We start from the raw sequence: 21249 nt of genomic DNA on the forward strand, positions 1-21249 counted from the left end.
TTTTTCAATGATACATCACAAGTTATTGCATTGAGATTTTTTGTGCAATTTTAGCTGTTTTCGTAAAATTGAGGCAGAGTATTTAGTTTTTTGTGCGTTGGTTTTTATGCATTTTTCTTATAAAAACAATTAACTTTATCTTCTAAAAATTAAAAAATGTAATATGATGTAATAACAGAAATATTTAGATTTTTTTATTGTCACGTCATAAGTTATTACATTAAGATTCTTTTTTTTTTTCAGTTGTTGGTGCAGTATTTTATGGGTGCAAAAAAAAGTATTTTTCAGTTATTTTTTATAAATTATACATCATAAGTTATTGTATTTTAGTTGTCACACCCGCTACATACAGGCTTAAAAAAGAAAAAAAAATTACTTGCTTTAAACAAATTTTGATAATTAAGAAGAAATACTACATCGTAATAGTATTGATAATCCGTCGTAAGTAGTTACATTGAACTTTTGTGCATTTTAGCTGTTGGTGCAATTGTTGTAAAATTAAGGCGTTTATTTTTGCAAAAGACTAAGCTTTCTTGTGTGCTAATTTTTAACAGGTGCTAATTGATTATTTTGCTTTCCATCACAAGTTAACGAATTTATGAGCAAGTTCCTTTTTTTTTTTGTACACAAGCCTTCTTGCACTATTATTGAATTTCTGTGACGTCATACTAACTTATTGAATTTCTGAACAAGTTCCTTTTTTTGTTCAGGCTTGCCTCATCGTATTGTCGTTTTAAAGTAATAAATTTAGATGATGCGTAAATATTCTGAAGTGTGTTTTTTATGATGTCATAATTAGTTATCGAGTTTCGCCTTCTGAGGCGTTGCTTAAGTTATTTTTAAAGTTGATTTTTGACATTTTACTACAAACTATATCAGGGTTTGGCAAAGTGGGCCAAGTGGCCCCCTTGGGGGCCATGACAGCAAAGGGTCAGCAGGTCATAGTTTGAAACTTACACTAGATATTCTAAAAATGTTGAAGTGCAAAAAATAGGTCTTGAGTGTTTTTAATGGTAGTTTTTTGAGAGATTTAATTGTAGGGGGCCATAGCTTTTTAGATTTTGTAAAGGAGACCTTTTGAAAAAAAAAAGCGAAATCCTGAACTAGATCCATTTTTTTCTTGAATCTTTAAACAAAAGTTTCATGCTATTTTTATTATGTATTTTTCAAGATAAATCTTAAAAGTGTCTGTCTTGGTATCGCCCTCTATATTTTAAGCCGTAAAAGGTTAATTTCATACAAAATAAAGTGAGTTTGAAAAAAATTAAGCTTTAGTTGACCTGGTTAGCCTAAGTAACCTGAGATTGCGGTAACCATGACATTTACATATAAACAAAACAAGTAAGAAAGTAAACTTATAAAACTGTTAAGCACTCTTTATAAAAACCATTACTGCCAATATTAACCATGGAAACCACAGTCTACTATGAGCACCACGCCATTTTTTCCTTTATTGTTGTGTTTTTTACAAAGGGAATCACTTAAAATAAAAATATTGCTAAATAATAGAGGGAGTTAAAATTTATAACTTTAAGCTGGCTTTTTGAATAAGCAAAATTTAATAAAATCATGATTGATTGTCAAACGAATCTTTATTCATGCAAAATTAGTAATTAATTATGTGTACTATGTAAATTTTATAGGTAAAGGTACAAGATAGATTGAAAGCCTTAATGAGGTGAATATAAATTTACACAAATACAAATTTTAAACAAATACTGAAGACTTATATTATCAACAAACATGTTTCGTTTTTACGGTGAAAGTTATAGTTTTGGGAAATTTTGCTTTAAGAAATATTTGTAAACTTTAGTGGCCCTTAACATTTTTGTGTTAATGTTGGTAATTAAAGACCAGGTACGCATGAAATTGCTAGGTACGCACTGCCAGTTGGGTACGCATTCTTGCGCTGTGTTCAAAGTGCGTACCTAGTTGGCAGGTTACAGTGGTTATACGATGGTTTGATGAGTTTTTCGTAACATAAATTATAATTTTTGTAAAAAGAATGATAAAAAAAAATTTAGGATTTTTCTTAAACGAGTTAGTTAGATGAACGAATCATTTATTGAAATATAATTTAAGCATTACAACTTCTTTATATATAAATCTGCGAAGTCATTTAAAGTTTATTTTTTTTGTAAAACTGCTGAAAAATATTAAATTTTTAGCATTAGGATTTTTTGAAAGTTAACTATTTTGATAAAGTTTCCAGAAAAAACTAGTTTAGATAGTGTTTATAATAGAAATATTCATGTATTAAATGCTAACACTTACTAAGTATTTACAATGTTTTAAAACTATCTAGTACATAATTAATTTTAAAGTTCTGTTCTCAACTTTAATGTATTTTAATTAGAAGTGCAGTTAATATTTATAATTTTTGGTCAAATTAAAGTAGTTGTTATTTTATAACAAAACATTTAAACAAAGTTTAGCCAAATTTATATTAGTATTTAATATCATTTATTTTGTTAACAACTATAATCGACATTAAGTTACATCAAAACCTTTTTAATAAAAACAAGTTTTTAACAAACTTTTTTTTTTCTTGTCCAGTCAATTTTTCTTCCCAGACTTTTATTAAAGTATTTTTATTTTATTGAGCTTTTGAAATAGTAAGTGAATTATTTTTACTCACTCAATATTTCTTATAAACAAAGTAACTTAATAAACATCTTTAACATGTATTGTTTATCAAAAAGTTTTTTCACCTAGTTTGGTGATTTTAAAAAGCAAATAAGAATTAACATGCATTCAGATAGTCATTTAATGATACATTTTAAAACTAGTAAAAAAGTTTTTTTTATTTAATTAGAATGCATCAATGCTAAAAAAAGATTTTTTAACACGTTTTTAATTATTTTGTAATAATATAATCTATTTAATAAAGTTAAGTTATTTTTAACTTAACCAATGTTTAATTTTTCAACAGACTAAAAAAAATCTTCAAAACGCAAAAAAGCATGCTTTCCAAATTGTTACCTCTATCGGCACTTAACCACAAATCATAAGTGTTTTTTTTTCTTGTATTTTCCACATTATAGCTTGTTGTTGCCCTATAGCTAAAGAATAAGCTCAAATCAACCTAAATATCAGATTTAATTTGCTGTAAATTTTATAAATATCCTAGACAAGACATTCAGCTGTGTCCGTGGTGTGCGACTCGGTAACTGAATGGCTTTTTCGTGCACCAGGTCCTTAGACTAAACGTTTTACGATTATGTATTTTTGTCGTTCAATAAATTGTAAATTAACTCTAAATTGTTAACTCAATCGGCATTTAAACACAGCTCATAAAAGTTCAAATATTTTTCATGTAATTAATACATTAAAGTTTGTTTTAATTTAGCTAAAAATTAGCTTTGACTGACTTTAACTTTTTTTTGTTGTGTAAACGTTCTTAATAACTATCCAAAATCCGCGAGGTATAAATCCAGTTTTTTAGCAAGAACTTATCAAGCCCGTGATTTTTAGCCGACACTTTTTGAAATTGTTAAGAATATGTTGTGTATGACAAATACTAGTATTTATTAATTTTATTTTTAACTCTATAACTTTTTCACATGTTTTTGAAGTGAACATAGTAAGTTATTATGTTTTGTACTATACAAATAAGACTAGAGAGTTAATTATACACCAAAAAACTAAAGATTTTCTGTTAGTGCATTTACCATTTTTGATGATATTTTCTCAGTATCTGATATTAAAATTTGTAAGCATATTTTATATTAGTAGCATAGTTAAAACTTTACAAACCTTTTGTAAGCATACAACTTTCAAATCATATTTAAAAAACTAATGCACAGAGTGATCATCAAAAAAAAAAACAATAATAAAGTTGTTACACAAATCAGTTAGTGAAAAAACTATAAATTTTGTAAGCTGATAAAACAAAAGAACTGTACTTTCATAAAATTTTAAAATCTAATTTATTTAAAAAATGTTCAAGTTTAACTTTTTAGAAAAAGCTATTAGTGATAAAACTATAAATATGCACGAAACTAAGTAAATATATAAAAGTTCTAAAAAATTTTCTTTTTTTTTCCAATTCAGCTAAAATAAAACATAAAGAACAAACTACTCCAATACTTCAAATATATCTAGCTCTGTTGTTTGTTATTTTATAGTTAAATATTAATCAAAACAGCAAAAAAAAAAGGAAACATAATATCTTATTTATAATAATACATTTTTTATCTTTAATTACAAGATAAGCATAAATTTATTTTCAACTGTTTCACCTAGTTCAAATTTTAAGCTTAACCATTTAAAACATTTTTTTTCATTAAAACATATTTTAAAATAACAAATTTTAAACATCTTGAATTATACCCTTGGGTAGTTGAAACAAATGGTGTGGGTCTACTGTCTTTAATTTGAACTTTTAAATATCGGACAATTAAGTTAATTCAAAGCGTTCAGTTTTTGAATTAATCCACTATTCTGTAATTAATAGTATTTTTCATACTGTTATTTTTAAAAACAACCTAAAAAGTATTCATGCTCCCTTTAATATATACAGGGTTGGCAAATGGTTTTGACAAATTTTCTCCAGGTTTTCAAAAATTTTTCTAGGTTTTTAAAATTATTGGTTTTAGGGTCTATTTTTAGTTTAAATTTAAGTTCAAGGTATAAACTGTACAGGTTTTTTGGCAACCCTGTCTATACATACTTGTTATGAAAAGTGTATGACAAAAGTAAAGTAGACCAGGCACGTAGCTTGGTACGTTTCTCGTAAACATTTGTGATAAAAAGACTCGCTTATGTTTTGATTATTCAGCTTTTAAGATCTTATTTCTTTAGCTTCCAGTATTCTTTTAAATGTACTTAGTTTTGCTCTCCTGAGAGATAATTTTTACAATAACTGTACTCTCTATTACTTATAGTGTCGTAAATATTGAACAAATTAAAAACATCTAAATTGTATACAAATTGTGGCTTTATTATCAAATAGCAAACTATTGTGAAAAAATCCATTTAAAAGCTGTAGATTTGGTTTAAATGATGTGAGAGAATAAAAAAGTAAGTTTGAGAGAGGATCTTGTACTATTGAAATGTTTATGGTGAGTCAAAACAAACTTTTTTTTTGAAATTTACATTTTTTTGTGTTACAAAAAAGCAAATACAGATAGAAGATATATAACAAGATGAATTTTAAAATAGATAAACCTCAGAGTAAACTTACATGAAGAATTAACTTTTGTTTTAAATCAAATTGACTCTCTGAGTTGAATGTTTTATGACTAAATCCCTGTGGTTGACAAATATACAAAAATGAAAAATTTCTGAAACAGTGATAATAATATCATTTCCTGAAGTTATACCAAAAAGATTAGAATCTATTAAATCAGAAAAAATAACACAATAAGACAAATAGCTTGCGACAAGAAGACAAACTGAAAAACTCAATAATATAAACATTTTTTCAACAATAATATAAACAAATTATAGTTTTTTTTGTATTTTAGAACTTTATTTTTTAGTTAAAACTTGTTTTAAAGATTTTGTATATGCTTAGGTTAGCTAAAGTTTCTATTTTTTAAGATTAATATAAACAAATTGTAGTTTTTTTGTTGTATTTCAGAACTTTAATTTTTAATTAAAACTTGTTTTAAAGATTTGAAAATGTTGAGACAGGTCATTTAGTGGCACATCAAATATTTAGAAAAGATTTTTATAAAGTTGTTCTTAAGTGCACTTAGGTGAGTTTTTTAGTAATATTTCTGAAATTTATCCTTCAACTAATATTAATAAACTTAAGCCACAATGAAAAAATTATTACCGAAGGGATAACTTGTGTGAAGAATCATAGAAAAAATTATTTAAAAAATTTATAAAGTATATTAATTTAAATTCTTTACTCAATGTTTAATAAATTATAGATGGTATTAAAATAAGTTCTATATAACTTTTTCAATCTAAGATTATAAAGAATAAGTTAATACTATTCATTTTAACAAGCGTATAGTTGTATTGTTAATTCTTAACAAGTTTAAAAAAATAAGAAATTTAATATATTTTTTGTTTTGAAATCTTTATGTTTGAATCTATTTACATATATGTTTTAAACTGTACCTGAAAAATAATGATGTTTAATATTTAAAGTTTGTGGTTATTTATTAAGCTGTTTTATTTAACAAATTTGTTTTGTAAAAAAAAGTTTGATTCTTTTTTACAGCTTTTATTTAACGATTTTTTTTTAGTAAGAAAATATTTCATTCTTTTTACAGCTTAAATCTTTATGATGCCAAAGCTAAAAATAACATTTATAAAGACGTGTACTCTTCATTTCTTTATGAATTATTGTTGACAACGATAAATTAATTGTACATCTGAATTTTGTCTAATGTTGTGAACTTTTTTATCCTATATCTCTTTTGTTTTTTTAAATTACTCCTAAAGTTTATGATTTTTGTCTAAGAAAAGCAACAATTTCTGCAAATGCTTTCTGAATTGGGGAAACTGTTTTCAAAGTTATATGTTTTAGGCCTATCAGTAATATTACTAAAATTAAATTCTTAATTAACAATTTTATTTCAAATAAATGGTTTTATTTAATAAATGGTTCATAAAAGTTGCAACACATGTTACTTTAAGGCACATGTTTTAGGTTCATAATAGTTACTTTTTGTGAGTGTTTATGTTATTTTGCCGGTTTTATTTTTGCTTAAACTTAAGCTAAACCAAATTTAATTTGTTCTAAAATTTTTTTTGTTTCAAGTGCTGTTTTTAGCTGTAGTTCTGTAAATACTATTTAAATTACACTGTTTAAATAAAATAGCTTGACAATATGAATATTTATTATTTTTACACACAGACTGTGCTTTTTTTTTTTGTAAATCAACTACTTGTACAATCAATAAATTTTAAGAAAACAAAACATTGCTTTGGTAACTCCAAAACTTTTTTCAGCGAAAATTATGTAAGGTTACATAGACTTCATTTATTTTTTAAGCTTTTTGCAGTATAAATTGTAATTAATTACAGTGTATGAAAGTAAAATAAAAAGTAACTAAATTTTTATGTAATTATCTTGCTCTTTAAAATTTAATCTTTAAGTGTATTATCAACTAAAAAGCCTAAGCTTTAGAAAAACTCTAGTAATTTTATATCTAAATATAGTAGTATAATATATGTCTCGTATAAGACTTTATATATTTTCAAACCTCCTATTCAAAAATTCAACACATACTAAACACTATAATATTGGCAAAAATTTATCTAAGTAAACAAAAGTTTAAGTTGTTTAATTTATTTTCAAGCACAGCAAAAGTAAAACAAAAATACATTACAATATTTGTGGCGAAATCACAAAACTAAATTCATCATAATTACCAAGTTTTTTGAATATTGTTTTCTACACTTTGAACATTAACACACTCATAGATACAAATTTTTTTAATACCAATTTATTCGTATGAAATGGAATAGAGCTAAAAATCAAAGTAATTTTACTATATTTATACACTAGCAAGGTAAAAAGTTCAATCGCTAAAATTTTTTCAGTTATTTAAAAAATGATAACCATTATTAATTGTCTAACAAAACAAAAAATTTAAAGTGATTTTAATTTTAAAGCCTGATTAGAATAGAAAACAACTACATGAAATAATAAATAATTCATTTGTGTCATTTACAGGTGGAGCTTAGATTAAAAAAAATCACAACTTAAAACAATTTGCTTATAGAAAATTAAATGTAGTAGAACAAACGTAAAAAATATATATGTTATGTGAAGCATTTGCAAAATTCTTGTAAACGATGGTTCCTTGCAACGAATACTATGAATCTGTTTAAAATATATTTATTCATATAAATAGAACCATTGTTTAAGACTATAAGTGAAAATATCAAATAATTATGTGTTTACTATGAATAAATGTAAACAATAATTATTTTTCTGATCTTATTTTTGTCAAATGCCATTTTTTTTGTTACTTAAAGTAAGAATAAGAATTCAAAATACATATACAATACCAAAAATTTATAATATTAAAAACATCATACAATTCGTGATCAGTTGTAAGTTTTCAAAACAACCTGGAGTCTCTGACGTCACTTCTGACGCCATCTCTTTCGTCACGTCCCTGAGGATTTTCTCAATCATAATTTTCATTCTGTCAGCGGACATATCAACCGGGTCGCTCTCTTCAACAATATCATCTTCAATTTCATCCCCAGGAATTTGCTTCACTGTCACTTCAGGAACTTTGTTGATGCTGATCTCGCCACTGGGAGCCGCTACGAACTCGGCTTTCGGCGCCGCGTCCTGAGGCATTAAGAAATCATTAATTAATAAAAAATGTATATGCAAATAACAAATTTTGAAAATGTTATTCAAAATTTTTTGTTAAGCTCGCCTCAGGACAATATTGCTTTAAACATAACATTAAATAGCGAAAATTTAGGTTGTTTTAAAAGTTTACAGAACGCATTTGTTATCAATAAATAACCAAGTGATCAGTATATTAATACATATATATAAAGTTATTAGGCATATGTATGTAACAATATCAATAAATAATCAAGAGTAGTGGTCATGCATATTTATATATATATTGATTACTTCAAATCAGTAGAATAGTTTAAGCTAATTAAAATTCGAAACTACAGTAACCTCTCGCTTATTTACGCACATTGTGTCCACAGAAAAAGTGCGTAAAGATATGAGAGATCGTAAAGAAACGAGAGGTACCAAATATACTTACTTAAATGGCTGTTTTTTAATATTGCTTCTAGTTAAAAGCAGACTGGGCACTTTCCCACTTTTAACAATTTGTTTACTTTATTTATAAATATGAAAACAACAGATAAAACTATTCATATACTAGAAAAAAGGATTTTAATTTCTATAAAATAATAATACAAGTAGAAATAGTTTTACTATTTTAATAATAAGTAGAAATTATCTTTATCTTTATTTATATGTGACATTTATATTCTATTCTACTTAGCAAACTCAATTTATAACTAAGTATTTCTTTACAATTATAAAATGGTGTTTATTAATATATAATGCAAGACTGCTGTATTTTTTCTTTGTGTTTTAAACTCTCATTATTTCATTATACTTTCATTATTAAAAACAGTCATGTTTATTTCAGAATTTTGATTTAATCTCTTATTGTTAACAAAATTTCTGATATACTGAGGTATAACTAAATGTTTATCAATTAGTCAAGGAACATAAATTTACAAATTCTAAAGATATAGAGAGGTGTGTTAGCATTCAAAAACATATTTTAATTTAAAAATATACATTAAACCTAATATGTGCAATATTTAAAAAAATTAAAATTTTATTTTCTGAACTTTATAGAATTCTGAAATGCGTAACTAAACGAGAGTGCGTAACGTCACGAGTGCGTAAAGATCCGAGAGGTTACTGTAATGTAATTTGTGTTTCAAACTTACAATCTGACTTATCAAGTCGCTAACAATCATTTCATTTTTCTCTGGTGCGCATTTCAGATTGTGGAACTGAAAAAAAAAGTCTTTATTTGTTTAGTTAAACAATCACAAAAAGTCACGGATGTACATACACAAACAGCGTTTTATATATGTGAATTGTAGTGGTCTACCAGATCCGAAAAGTTAGGCTGGATTTAGATCCTGAAACAGCTAGTGTAGATTTTTAAAATCTCTTAAATTACGCCTAAAAACGTTTATTAAAAACCCCTTAAAGACCACTGCTCTGGAACTTTCTAAGCAATATTATAGTAATTGGAAAAAGGTGAAATGAGATAAGTAAATCAAATGCTCTACCGGGTCTGTATCATTATAATCAAGCCGGGTCGGGATCTTATTTTCAAATAAGGATTAAACCGGATTAAAATAAAGGGTTCGACCGAAACGTTGAGGTGTTTCCTCTAACATTTGCTGAGTGAAACTTTTTTTTAAGTTTATTTTTTTAATGTTCATACTTTTATCTCTTACCGACCTTACCCAAACATAATTAAAACTAGTAAAAAAAATTAAGTTTATTTTTTAATTAAGTTTATTTTTTTTTATATTTATACCTTTATTCCTAATCTACCTTACACAAACACAATAAAAACTTGAAAAAAAAAACTTTAATAAGTAAAAAAAAATAATTATGAAAAATGTTATTTTTTTATACAGAAAATTTTAGGGGAAACAACTTAACGTTTCAACAAGACTATAAATCTAAAAGGCGTAATTCGGCTGGATCCGATCTTGGGTCAGGTTTATCAATAGCTTAACAGTGGTAACTTAGCAGCAAAATTACTTAAGTTGTTTACCATATTTTGTTAAGTTTAAATCAAAATTAAGGTGGTTAAATTACTCATGAATATTAATAACCGGATCTTGACACTGTGCTTTAAACAAATCTTGTATTTTTAAACGGGAAACTTTGAAGTTAAAACTATTCTGTTACCACAAGTTTATTTCTTTAAACAGTATAATATAATTTACATATACTAGTTTTGAAACTTTGAAAAAACCATTCACCTCATTACAAGTTTATCAGGTCAAATTCTGTACCATTAAAGTTAAAAAAACAAACAATAAATTGTTTTCTCACCACAATCCTGTCGGGTTTGTGTTCATCCAGGAGCTGATTGACTTTGGAATCTTCGTCGAAACATTGGGATATGTCCAATACCAAAGTGTTCATGTTTTATTTGAAAAAAAAAACCTATTTAAAAATGCACAGTTGCTTTAAACTAATTAAATTTTAATTAAAATTTATTTGCTGTGCTTTAAAATTTAAGGTGTTAAATCTTTTTTTCTTTTTTAAAGCTCATTATTCAATGCTCATTTAGAGCAATACAAAAATTAAAACAAAACTAAAGTTTCAAAAAAAAAAATATAACTATAGCAAAATTACTAAAACAATTTAATGGCTTAATAAGCTTTTAATGTAAAACTTGTGATGACTTTTCTTTTAGTTCTAATAAAAGTCCAAAAACTTTATAAGTTTTCTGTTCTGTGTGAACGACTGAAAAAATTTTAAATTCAAATTTTATTAACAACAAGTTAGTTTGTTTAACAAACTTTATATTGTTCAGATATTTGTTATGAATAAGAATTAAATCTAACTGAACTGGTTGAATTTCAAAAAGCTAATTTCAAATATCTTTAAACTATTACTTATGCACAATTGTCACAATAGTTTTTCTTTTTTTTGTTTATGAAAAAAATTTATGTTGTTTAAAATCAAGTATGTATAGCTAAAAAGAGTGGATGTTTTCTTTTTTATAAACAGGTAATTAAACCACAGGTAACACGTAATTGTAACTGGATTTTTTGTTATCAAAACTTTTTATTTTCTTCAAGTGTTTCAGAAAATGTGTCAGTAACATGTTGACAACACTGATAAATTAGAAAATAATATAGTCAAGTTTTTAAAACATTTGGTTTTAATTATGGATATGAGCAAAGAAATATAGTTTATTAAACCAGTTGGTTCGATCAGACCTCTGATCTGTGGTCTTCCAAAAATTCATAAGAAAACAAACCATTGAAACCAATCTTATTTAATAAAATTCACGTATCCACAACATAAAGTAGCAAAATTTCTAAGTTGTCTACTTGAACCTGTTTTAGAATATTATTCTGAATATTTAATTAAGAGTTCATTTACCTTTGTGTGAAATATTTGAAATATAAAAGCTAATGACACATTTATGACCTCGTTAGACGTTGATAGTTTGGTCACACAAATGTCCTTTCAAAAAAATTGATATTTGCATATAAAATTTTATGAACTTGGTAAATTTTGATTTTGTAAAGAAATTTTGTTAAGTTGCTAAAGATTGCCACTAATGATGTAAGGTTCTCTTTCAATAATGTCATGTTCACACAATATGATGGTGTGACTATGGAGTTTCTTTTAAGACCTACATTTGCCAATATTTTTATCGGCTTCTTAGAGTCAAAAATAATTTCTTAGGTTCAAGATAGAATCCACTACTTTAGGTATGTAAATGATTATTTCGTGACAGTTAAAAATGAAGAGGAACTGAACAGTTTCTACAAGTTATTAAATGAACAGCATAATTCAATAAAGAATACAATTAACAGAAGAAAAGAATAATTAGTTATTTTACTTTGATGTAATAGTGAAAAGACAAAATACTAAATTTGTGACTAATATTTAGAAAAGAAAATTTTATAGATTACTATCTGAATTTTCAGTCACACTGTTGTCTGAAACGAAAAGTAAATCTAATCCAGACACTGTGTCATCGTGCACATTTAATCTGTTCACCTGAATTCTTTGAAGAAGAAACTAGTTACATTAAGACTTTGTTGTATAGCAATGGATATCCTTCTGAGTTAGTAAGTAGAACTGATAAACGTAAGGTTCTTCGTGCACCAGGTTCCGAACTAAATATTTTGAGCGCTTTTTTGTTGTTTAATACATTATATTAAACTTCACCTAAATTGTTCAAGAACAAAATTGGCGTCAGGAAATTGGACCAGAAAAAAGTATAAAAAATCTTCAATTTTTCCATACATAAATAAAAGATCATTTTATTTAAAGAAGAATATTAAGCAACCTATAAGTTCTACTTTTTAGCTGCAAAATCCAGAAAGATTTTTTACTCAAGTCCTATGTTGACACCTGAAGGCAAAGGTTAGAAACCCACATTTAATTTAAGAATGGTTATATACCTATTTAAATGCTATTGCGACAATAGCTGTATTGGTCTTACAACTAGACAGCTGAAGAAAAGGGTCAAAGAACATATACCTGCTTGCATTGATAAGTTATAAATAAAGAAAAGAATTCTAATAAATTTATGAATGCAATATAAAGATCAGCTATTGCGGAAAACTTGGTGAACAATCAGAGTTGTGCTAAAAATTTCTATTAGAATAGATTTCATACAATTAAAAGTTGATATAAATTGTTTGATTTGTTAAAATGGAAGCTATATGTATTTTAAATAGAAAACCTACCTTTTGCAAGCAAAAAGAGTTTGACAATAGTGTTAATATATTTACTTAATGCTCTTTTTGGTATTTATACGTTTGTATTTAATCAGCTTTAATAATTAGTATTGTGAATAATTTTTGTAAATGACTTTGTATGTAATCAATATTTATTTAAAATGATTACTACTCTTACTATATAAGTTGAACTTATCTTTTATTTATTGCTATGTATCCACTGATTAAAATAGCTTCAAATATATCTGGATTTTGCACTGAGTCTCTTTTGTTTATGAATTATATATATAGTTTATTAAAGTACAAAAAAAAAAACGCTCAAAAAACTTGGTCCTGGAACCTGATGCGTTAAAAACCTTTCGGTTATCGAATCGCACACCATGGATACCTTTTAAGGTCTTGTCTAGGATACCTATTTTTTTAACAATTTTAAAATAACTGTGTTTATCAGCAAAAAAACAACTTTTTGAAACAGGAAAATCTAGACCTTTTTTTTAAGATGTACTTAATTAAAAAATAAACTTACTCGGCTTCAAACATTGCTTAACAAACCCGAAATAAAAGTTTAGTATAAATCTTTATTTGTTTGACGTTTTCTTATAATAAATGCTCCAGCCTAAGAAATCAAAGTGAGATCACAAAGAAAAACCAATCTAATTTAAAACTAATACGATTTAAAAAATACTAAATGTTTAGACAACTTATATTATTTTCAGAGTTTACACAACATAATAGTATATTAAACGTCGCTAAAAATGTTTGGTCCTAGGACCTGGTGAACGAAGAACCTTTTGTTTACAAAATATTTAATATAAAAGATTTTAAAAATGCTACTAGGTAGACTTTTAAAGTACTTTTGTGTTGTTGAATCGATCTTAGATTTGTAGTAAAAAAATGCCGCAATACTTTTTAGATAGTTTTTGTTTGAAATATAAGAGAAAATTGATCGCTTTTTACTAATTGTCACTTCTACAATACTTGGAGCAAAAAAAAAAGGTTTAGAAAAAACTCAATTTTTCCAACTATCTATTTTGCTTAATTTAAATTTCTAGACACCAAAAAAATTAGCTGCTTGTTAGCCCACTGTGCACTACACCTCAGAACACTTGTTTGAAAATTACTTTTTATATATACACAACTATATCAACTTAAATATTATTTGTTTTATTTTTTACAAAGTATACACATTCATCATTATCCTTAAGTATATTAGATTCTATGATTCCTCTGTGTCAAAAAATGTTGTGCGGAAGTACGTCAGCAAGAAATATTTTAATTAGATAAGTTTTTATGTGTTAAAATGACACCACTCATGCAAAACTTGTTTTACATTTTAAAGTAAAATCATGGAAGTTTAAGAATATATGTTATAATATCACCAACGCTAAAGATTTGCCTGTATAGGTTTTGAGTATACTCGGTAAATAAAACTAATATAAAATCAATAATCAAAAAGTTTTAATAACAAAAAGGTATGATTATTAATATAAAAAAATTATATTTAGTGTAAATTTTACAGTATTTCATGTATGTTCAATTTCAAAGATAAAAAATCTGTGACAAAAAAGTATATTATTAGTAAAACAGTTATTTTTATGTTTGCTAAAAGTAAAGACTAAAAAAACATAGGTAAAAAGTTAAAAGAAATGTTCTTGACTCAATTTAAAATTACTTCATATCCAGAAAATGTTTTTATAATCTAATTCTATGGCTAAAAATTAAATTGCAACCAGTTATAAGATAAAATCATGTTTGTTTAACCATACTATATTTCTATACTTGTTATTATTTCTATAAGAACTTAACAAATACTTTTTATTTAAGTTGTTAGAAGCTAAAAAATTAAAACACATTTCATTATTACAAAACATTAAAGATTATATATAGCATAAAAAACAAAACAAAAATTAATTCTATTTTAGTCATTAACTCTTTTAAAAATAAACGTATAAGTCTCACTTTACTGATCCATGTATGTACAAAAATCGCTTAAGTTTTTTTCATTTATTATTTTAAAAGTAATTTTTAAACTATGGTTAATCATATACTTTAAAAATTAAATGTACAACGGTAATTTAATTGTGATTATGATTTAAGTCAGAATCGTGTTAAAGCCATTTGTGGCTTATAAAGAAAAAATCTTATAGCCTTTGAGGTACTTGTCAACTAGAAACATATTTTTAAACAAAAACATTGTCAAAGCTTAAAAGTAGGCTGTTAATATTTAATAATATTTTTTCTTTTTTTCTTTTATAATTTTTTTAAAAATATAAGTATTTGATTTGTTAAAGACTGACTCCAATATTATGTAAACAAATTTAAAGATTTATTTAGAATCATAGATGCTTATCAATGTTGTTTACATATGGTTGTTATATCAATACCTGTTTTTTAAATCTAACGTATTATAATAAGATTGAAAAATCTAATAAAATTCCCTGATATAATTCTAAATAATATCTGGCAATTTGTAGTAACATTTTTACATAAATATTTTTGAACCACCTTCTTATATAAATCTTTTAAAAAACCGTTATGAAAGAGTGAAATATATTACTTTATAGTTTTCATAATTAACATGTATTATTCTAAGACAGTATATAAAAATAAAAACATAAAATATTGATTAATAATCTTTTTTTACAGATAAAATTGTAATATTAGTATGTGTTTATTAGTAATTAATGTAATCTATTTTTACAATAACAATAAAACAGTACAAAAATAACAGCATAAAAATTTTACTTTTCTAGTATGCACAGAACTTAGTTAACTATAAAAAGTATTGAATTGAAAGAAAAATAAAACAGTATATGTCCTAAATAAGTTAAGAACTTTATAATACAATCAATAAATTTAACTAAAACCTTTTGATTGTACTTAACACTTTTTTTTAAACTAAAAAACTAATAATTATATATTTTATACAGAAGTATACAAAAATAATTACACAACTTTTATTTTTCTTAAATCACTTTGAGAATTTAGTTGTTATTATAACCACTGTGGTTGATAAAAAAAGAATACAACATTTAAAGTATTTAATAAAATACTATACAAAATATATTTCTCTGGTGACAAGTCTTGCTTTAATTGCAAATAATATTACATGAAATAAAAAGTTTTGCTTGGTTTAAAGGATGTTTCAAAGTGTTAAACAGCTTTTAATTACACTTATATACAAAAAAAGGTTTTCAAAGGACATTAAGTGTGTTTCAAGCCTTTTTGATGTTGTTAAAATATTATATATATAAACGCTAAGTTTAAATTCATACACTTTTTTTTCTAATCTAGCAACTGACAAATACTTGATTATGATTATGCAGTTAATTTTTATATTACAGAGTATATATATTACATTATTAACTTTTTAAATTGTTTTGCTTTGTTAAAACCTTAAAAAAATCACAAACCAGAGATAATTAGTGGTTTTACTTAAATTAACTTTATAAAAACATCAAAGTACTGAATAATAGTTAAAGACATCAAAAGTTTTAGCATAAAATATAATTTAACCCAAGGCCTACATAAGGTTTTTAAACTTAACAATTTTTCAAATTAAATCAGGAACCTTATTTGCAGTTATGATAAAAACCATTTTAGAGTACTTTTTTTATATTAAATACAAAAATATTTGTTTTTTCATCATGACACAACTATACTGCATTAAAAAAACTTTCAAAATTGTATTAGTTCAATTTCATTAACAAAATGATTCAATTATTTCATTGATACTTAATTATTATAAAAATCTATATATCAACTATAAAAAAACAACTATTATATGTTACTCTATTCCCTTAAAATAAAATGACTTTATGTGCTTTAAAAAGAGCTATATTTAACTTTTGATTTTATAGTTATTATAAACTTATAGACCTTTCACAAGTAAGGGACACGTTTTCCTGGAAAAATCATACGGGGTTGCAGATTACTTGGACAAGAAAATTCAAGTGGTGTACTGCCCGACAACCGAAAGGTTTTTTTGTACACCAGGTCCTTAGAACAAAATTTTTTGAGCGCTTTTTTATTGTTCAATAAACAGTCAGTTGTTCTAAATAGTTCTGGTAAACAATAAAATCTACTGCTTTCACTAATGTGATAAAAAGTTAAAATTGAAACAATAATAGTTATTTGTTATACTGATATTTAAATTGCAAACTTTTACCACAACTTTTTTAATTGTTTTAAAACGCAATATTTTGACTTTCAAGGTAGCAGTTTTCAGATTGCTGATATAGATACTCAATACATCTCATACTAGATAATCATTAGATACTTAAGAGTAAAGTTTTGACAGAAAAAGATATCATATAAACGTCTCTAAGTTGTTATAAACATGCATTTTTTTATTGTTTGTTCCTCTTTAGTGCCTGATATTGATAAATAAGAAAAACCTTGTTTGTTTGTTCTGTATAACTTTTAAAATCCAAAAAACAAAAACACATGTAGTAGGAATATTTAAATTATACAAAGAAATAAGATTGGACACCTAAAATTCGTTTTTTTTTCATTTTTCAATTTAAAAAAGATAATTTAGTGTTATGTAAGTCTATTAAACTATGTACGTCCCATTACAAAAGAGTAAAATGGCAGAGTCATTAATGATCTTCTAACCAGGTCTTTAAGTTTCTGTGGCATAAAGAAGTTCAATTTGCAAGAAAACTTTTTTTTGTGGCAAATGTTTTAGTGTTATGTAAGTCTATTAAACCTAGTTTTTTAAATCGTGTCTCATTTATAAAAAGGTATAGCTGATAAATATGGAAAACGTTCATCCAAACAACTAAATGAAAATTCAAGAAACGTTTTTCTAACAAGAACTGTGCGTATGAAAATGCGAATTTTAAGTTTTAAAGGGTCTGAGTACTACATTTAGAAAAAACTGTTAAAAATTTTAGACAATCTGAAAATTTTTCAAGTTAAATTTTATGAAAAACTTTTATTTTGGGACAAGAACTTGTTTTCGGCTGAAGTGAGCCTTCTGTTGTTACAAGATTTTTTGAAAACGTCATCCTAATGACACAAACATCCCCTGAAAATTGAAAACTGTCGCACTTTCTATAATGAACCGGTTTCAATCTCCAAACTTGAAATTCTTAGTTGGAGAACTCTTATGAGCAAATGTTAACAGTCAAAAACGAGCAATATTTCTCAGTTTCTGAAATTTGATTCAGGATCATTCAATTGTTCTAGCGCGTCAGTGTCAGCCCAAATACTTCAGGACTTATCTCTGTCGTCATTGTTGATACTTTCTGATAAACTTAAAAACATCTTAAGATTTTTTTTACAAACCCTAACACTTCATTGACTTAATAAGACAAAAATAAACAATCTCAAGGGAGTAATATGGTATAGTCGTTAGTAATATTCTAACCAGGTCTTAAAGTGTCTGTGACACCAAGAAGCACTGTTTTTGTAGAAAAGTTAACAAACTCGAAAATGCTGTATCCGTGATGCACTATTTAACTCCGTGATGCACTCAATAACCGAAAGATTTTTTTGTGTAGTAGGTCCTTGGACCAAACTTTTTAAGTTTTTTTTTGTCTTTCAACATACAACAGTTCTAACATAAAGCTTTTAGTTGTCTACTACACAGAAAGTGAGTTTCTTAGCTGACTATTTGTGTTAAAAAAAACAAAATTTTTGAAATTTTATGTCTATTATTGGTGGTTTATACTTTGTGTCACTTTGTATAAGCAGTTAGTTTTATAGATAAGTTTTATAGCTTAGTTTTGTTGATAAAACTTTTTGTGTATTGAGTATAAGTAGTGGTCAGATGGTTTTGAGATTAGTTACCGACTTTTAGAACAATAAAAATCTATATGTATCAAATGTCTAAAAAAAGTATTTGACCTGCGTTCGACTCCATCTAGAAAATTTGTACAATATTTTTTTAATATGAAAGCTTATAGTTAATTAAACGACAATAAAAAAAACGCTCAAAATATTTGGTCTTACAACCTGGTGCACGAACAGCCTGTCAGTTTGTCAGTTATTTAACCAAACATTCAGGTTAAATAATTAAAATTACACTACAAAAATAAGCTTTCTTAAATACAGTAGACTACCGCTTAAGTACGCACTTTTTTTGGTACGCACCCCGCCTTAAGTACGCACTTATCCAGAAAGACAAAATCGAGAATTCATTCTCATTTCAGCATTGAAAACCCTAAGAAGCTCCCTCATATTATCACATATGTTGGCTTTGGTGGTGCGACTTTACCTTTATCCTTAGACTTGTTCAATAGAGTCATTTTCTGACGCTTTTCATCCTTTTTCCTTAATTTCTCTAAATTTTTCTAACTTGTCTTAATTTTTTTTTATTCAAAAACTTTAAGAATATTTGCAAAGGAATAGCTAATATTAATGTGACATAATATCAAACTAGTTAAACATAAAAACTAGTTACTAATTTTATAAAGTCAAAATAAACATATAAAAAGAAACAACAGCAACAAAAAAGTAAAGTTAAAAAAAATTTAATGAGCATCTTATCATTATGCACTTATACTATAAATGTTTCTACTGATATAAACTTTCTTACAAAAACAGTCCTGAAACGTTTTTCTTTCAAAACAAAATTTAAACACTTTTTAGCTAATGGAAAACTAAAATAAATGTATTACTTTTTTATTTTATTTAAATTAAAAAGACTTATTTATTTGGCTTAATTATTTGGTGGCTAGTTGTAAGAAAGAAAACAAACAACTAAATTTCATATTATATTATGTCGTCAAAAAGTACGCACTACCCGTGCTAAGTACGCACTTTTTGGTCGGGTTCAATTTGCGTACTTAAGCGGTAGTCTACTGTACTTGAAAGACATTTTAGCTGTAAGCTTTATAATTTATTTAACTTCATTATAAATGTTAATCTGAATATTATTAGCCTAATATGTTAATTGCTGACAAAATCAGGTAAATGGCCCATTGATAAATAAAAATAAAAATTGTAAGAATTTCAAAATTGTATTTCGGTTGTTCGAAATAATTTAGTACAATTTTGCAACTAGGGATAAAACTAAAGGGTTTATTTTAGATAAAGTTTTATTTACTTTTTGTTTTTAAAGAGTACACTTTTTCATGCAATTTTTAAGCTTTGTGTGACCTACAAAGACTACTTTTTTTATTAAATTTGACCTGCCAAAAGTTTTCTGTTGAATATAATCTGTGACTGCAAAGTCTCCTCATCTTTACCTCAGTTCAAGAGTTTAAAGCCTTTATTGAAAAGCGGGCAAGTTTGCTCGAAAAATTCTTTGCAAGTTAAAGAACTAAAAAGCAATTAGATGAAAATTTAGAAAAACATATAGACAAAAGAGTAATTATGTACTTCAATACATGAAATGTAGGGAGCAAAGTTAACACAAGTTAAAATTTAAAAAACTCTAGCTGTCTACATCTGCACAAGTTGCTTTTTAGCTGGAAAACAGAGCCAAATCTTTTGAATGACCGTCCGCATTCGGGCCGAACTTTACCGACCGCTGCCTTATATCATAACTGTTCCGTTTTTTAATTGTGATATTTATTCTAAAGATATAATTGAACTTGATTGATACAGTGAACATTGTAAGTGTCATAGAAAATAAAGCTTTACAATGAAGATTACCGAAGGTTGCCAAAATTATTTGGTTTGAAAGGTTGTAAATAAACTTGTAAGGAATTATAAACACAACATACACATATTTTATCGAAGTACAGTTAGAGTGTTACCATGAACAACTTTTGATGTGACGTTATAATTACTAAATTTGTCAACATGTAAGTAAAAAGTGCAATTATAAATGTAGCCAATTATACTTATACAAACTTTTACAACTACTTTTGCAGCAACTTTGAGCTCTAATTATAAGTATAAAATGACCATAAACGTTTTCAATCAGATATATGGATAAATATTTATTCCTCTTTGTAGATCAGTTACAACAAATTAAACAGCTGAAGTTATTAAAACTTCGTTCAGAAATCAATGTCTTATATATAAAATTGAAATATTTTAGGAATAACTAAGTTAATGATCACCGATTATTCATATGGCAAGCATTTTAAAACTGTAGTCTTTTAAGTTTTTACATCTTAGTAAAAAGAAACTAATTTATGTATAAGAAAAGGTAAACTTTTAAAATTGAATAATTATTTAATTGAACAATTCAAGTTGTTTGTATACATTTAAACTGTTTAAACTTACTTTAAATTGTATTTTTTAGTGAAACGTGTAAATATTTTAGTTAATATTTCATATCTAGAACAAAAACATACATTTACACTGAAAGTACTTACAGCAAACTACAGTATATCTAACCTTATATTCAACTTATAATTAAAGCTCCAC

The 21249-nt window shown here is 25.7% G+C and overlaps 1 protein-coding gene across 1 annotated transcript; it reads right to left on the reverse strand.

The window, feature by feature from the left end:
- Nucleotides 1-7308: 7308 nt before the first annotated feature.
- LOC145844504 (uncharacterized) lies at nucleotides 7309-21249 on the reverse strand. The gene is made up of 5 exons (XM_082951903.1): nucleotides 21220-21249; nucleotides 10547-10660; nucleotides 9415-9480; nucleotides 8041-8269; nucleotides 7309-7789 (listed from the first exon to the last, which is right to left on the reverse strand). The coding sequence occupies exons 2-5, from the start codon at nucleotides 10637-10639 to the stop codon at nucleotides 7782-7784; spliced, it is 396 nt and encodes a 131-aa protein (XP_082808029.1). The 5' UTR covers nucleotides 10640-10660; nucleotides 21220-21249; the 3' UTR covers nucleotides 7309-7781.

This window comes from Thalia democratica, chromosome 9 (genome assembly GCF_965202585.1).
Source record: "Thalia democratica chromosome 9, ktThaDemo2.hap1.1, whole genome shotgun sequence".
Classification (NCBI taxonomy): Eukaryota; Metazoa; Chordata; class Thaliacea; order Salpida; family Salpidae; genus Thalia; species Thalia democratica.

Excerpts from the sequence above, each read along its gene's own strand:
- LOC145844504 (XM_082951903.1), bottom strand. The coding sequence starts at position 10,639 with ATGAACACTTTGGTATTGGACATATCCCAATGTTTCGACGAAGATTCC. Across the intron at positions 9,481-10,546 it reads ACAAACCCGACAGGATTGTG|TTCCACAATCTGAAATGCGC; the intron begins GTGAGAAAACAA and ends TTTTTTTTTCAG. Across the intron at positions 8,270-9,414 it reads GCGACTTGATAAGTCAGATT|GACGCGGCGCCGAAAGCCGA; the intron begins GTAAGTTTGAAA and ends TTAATGCCTCAG.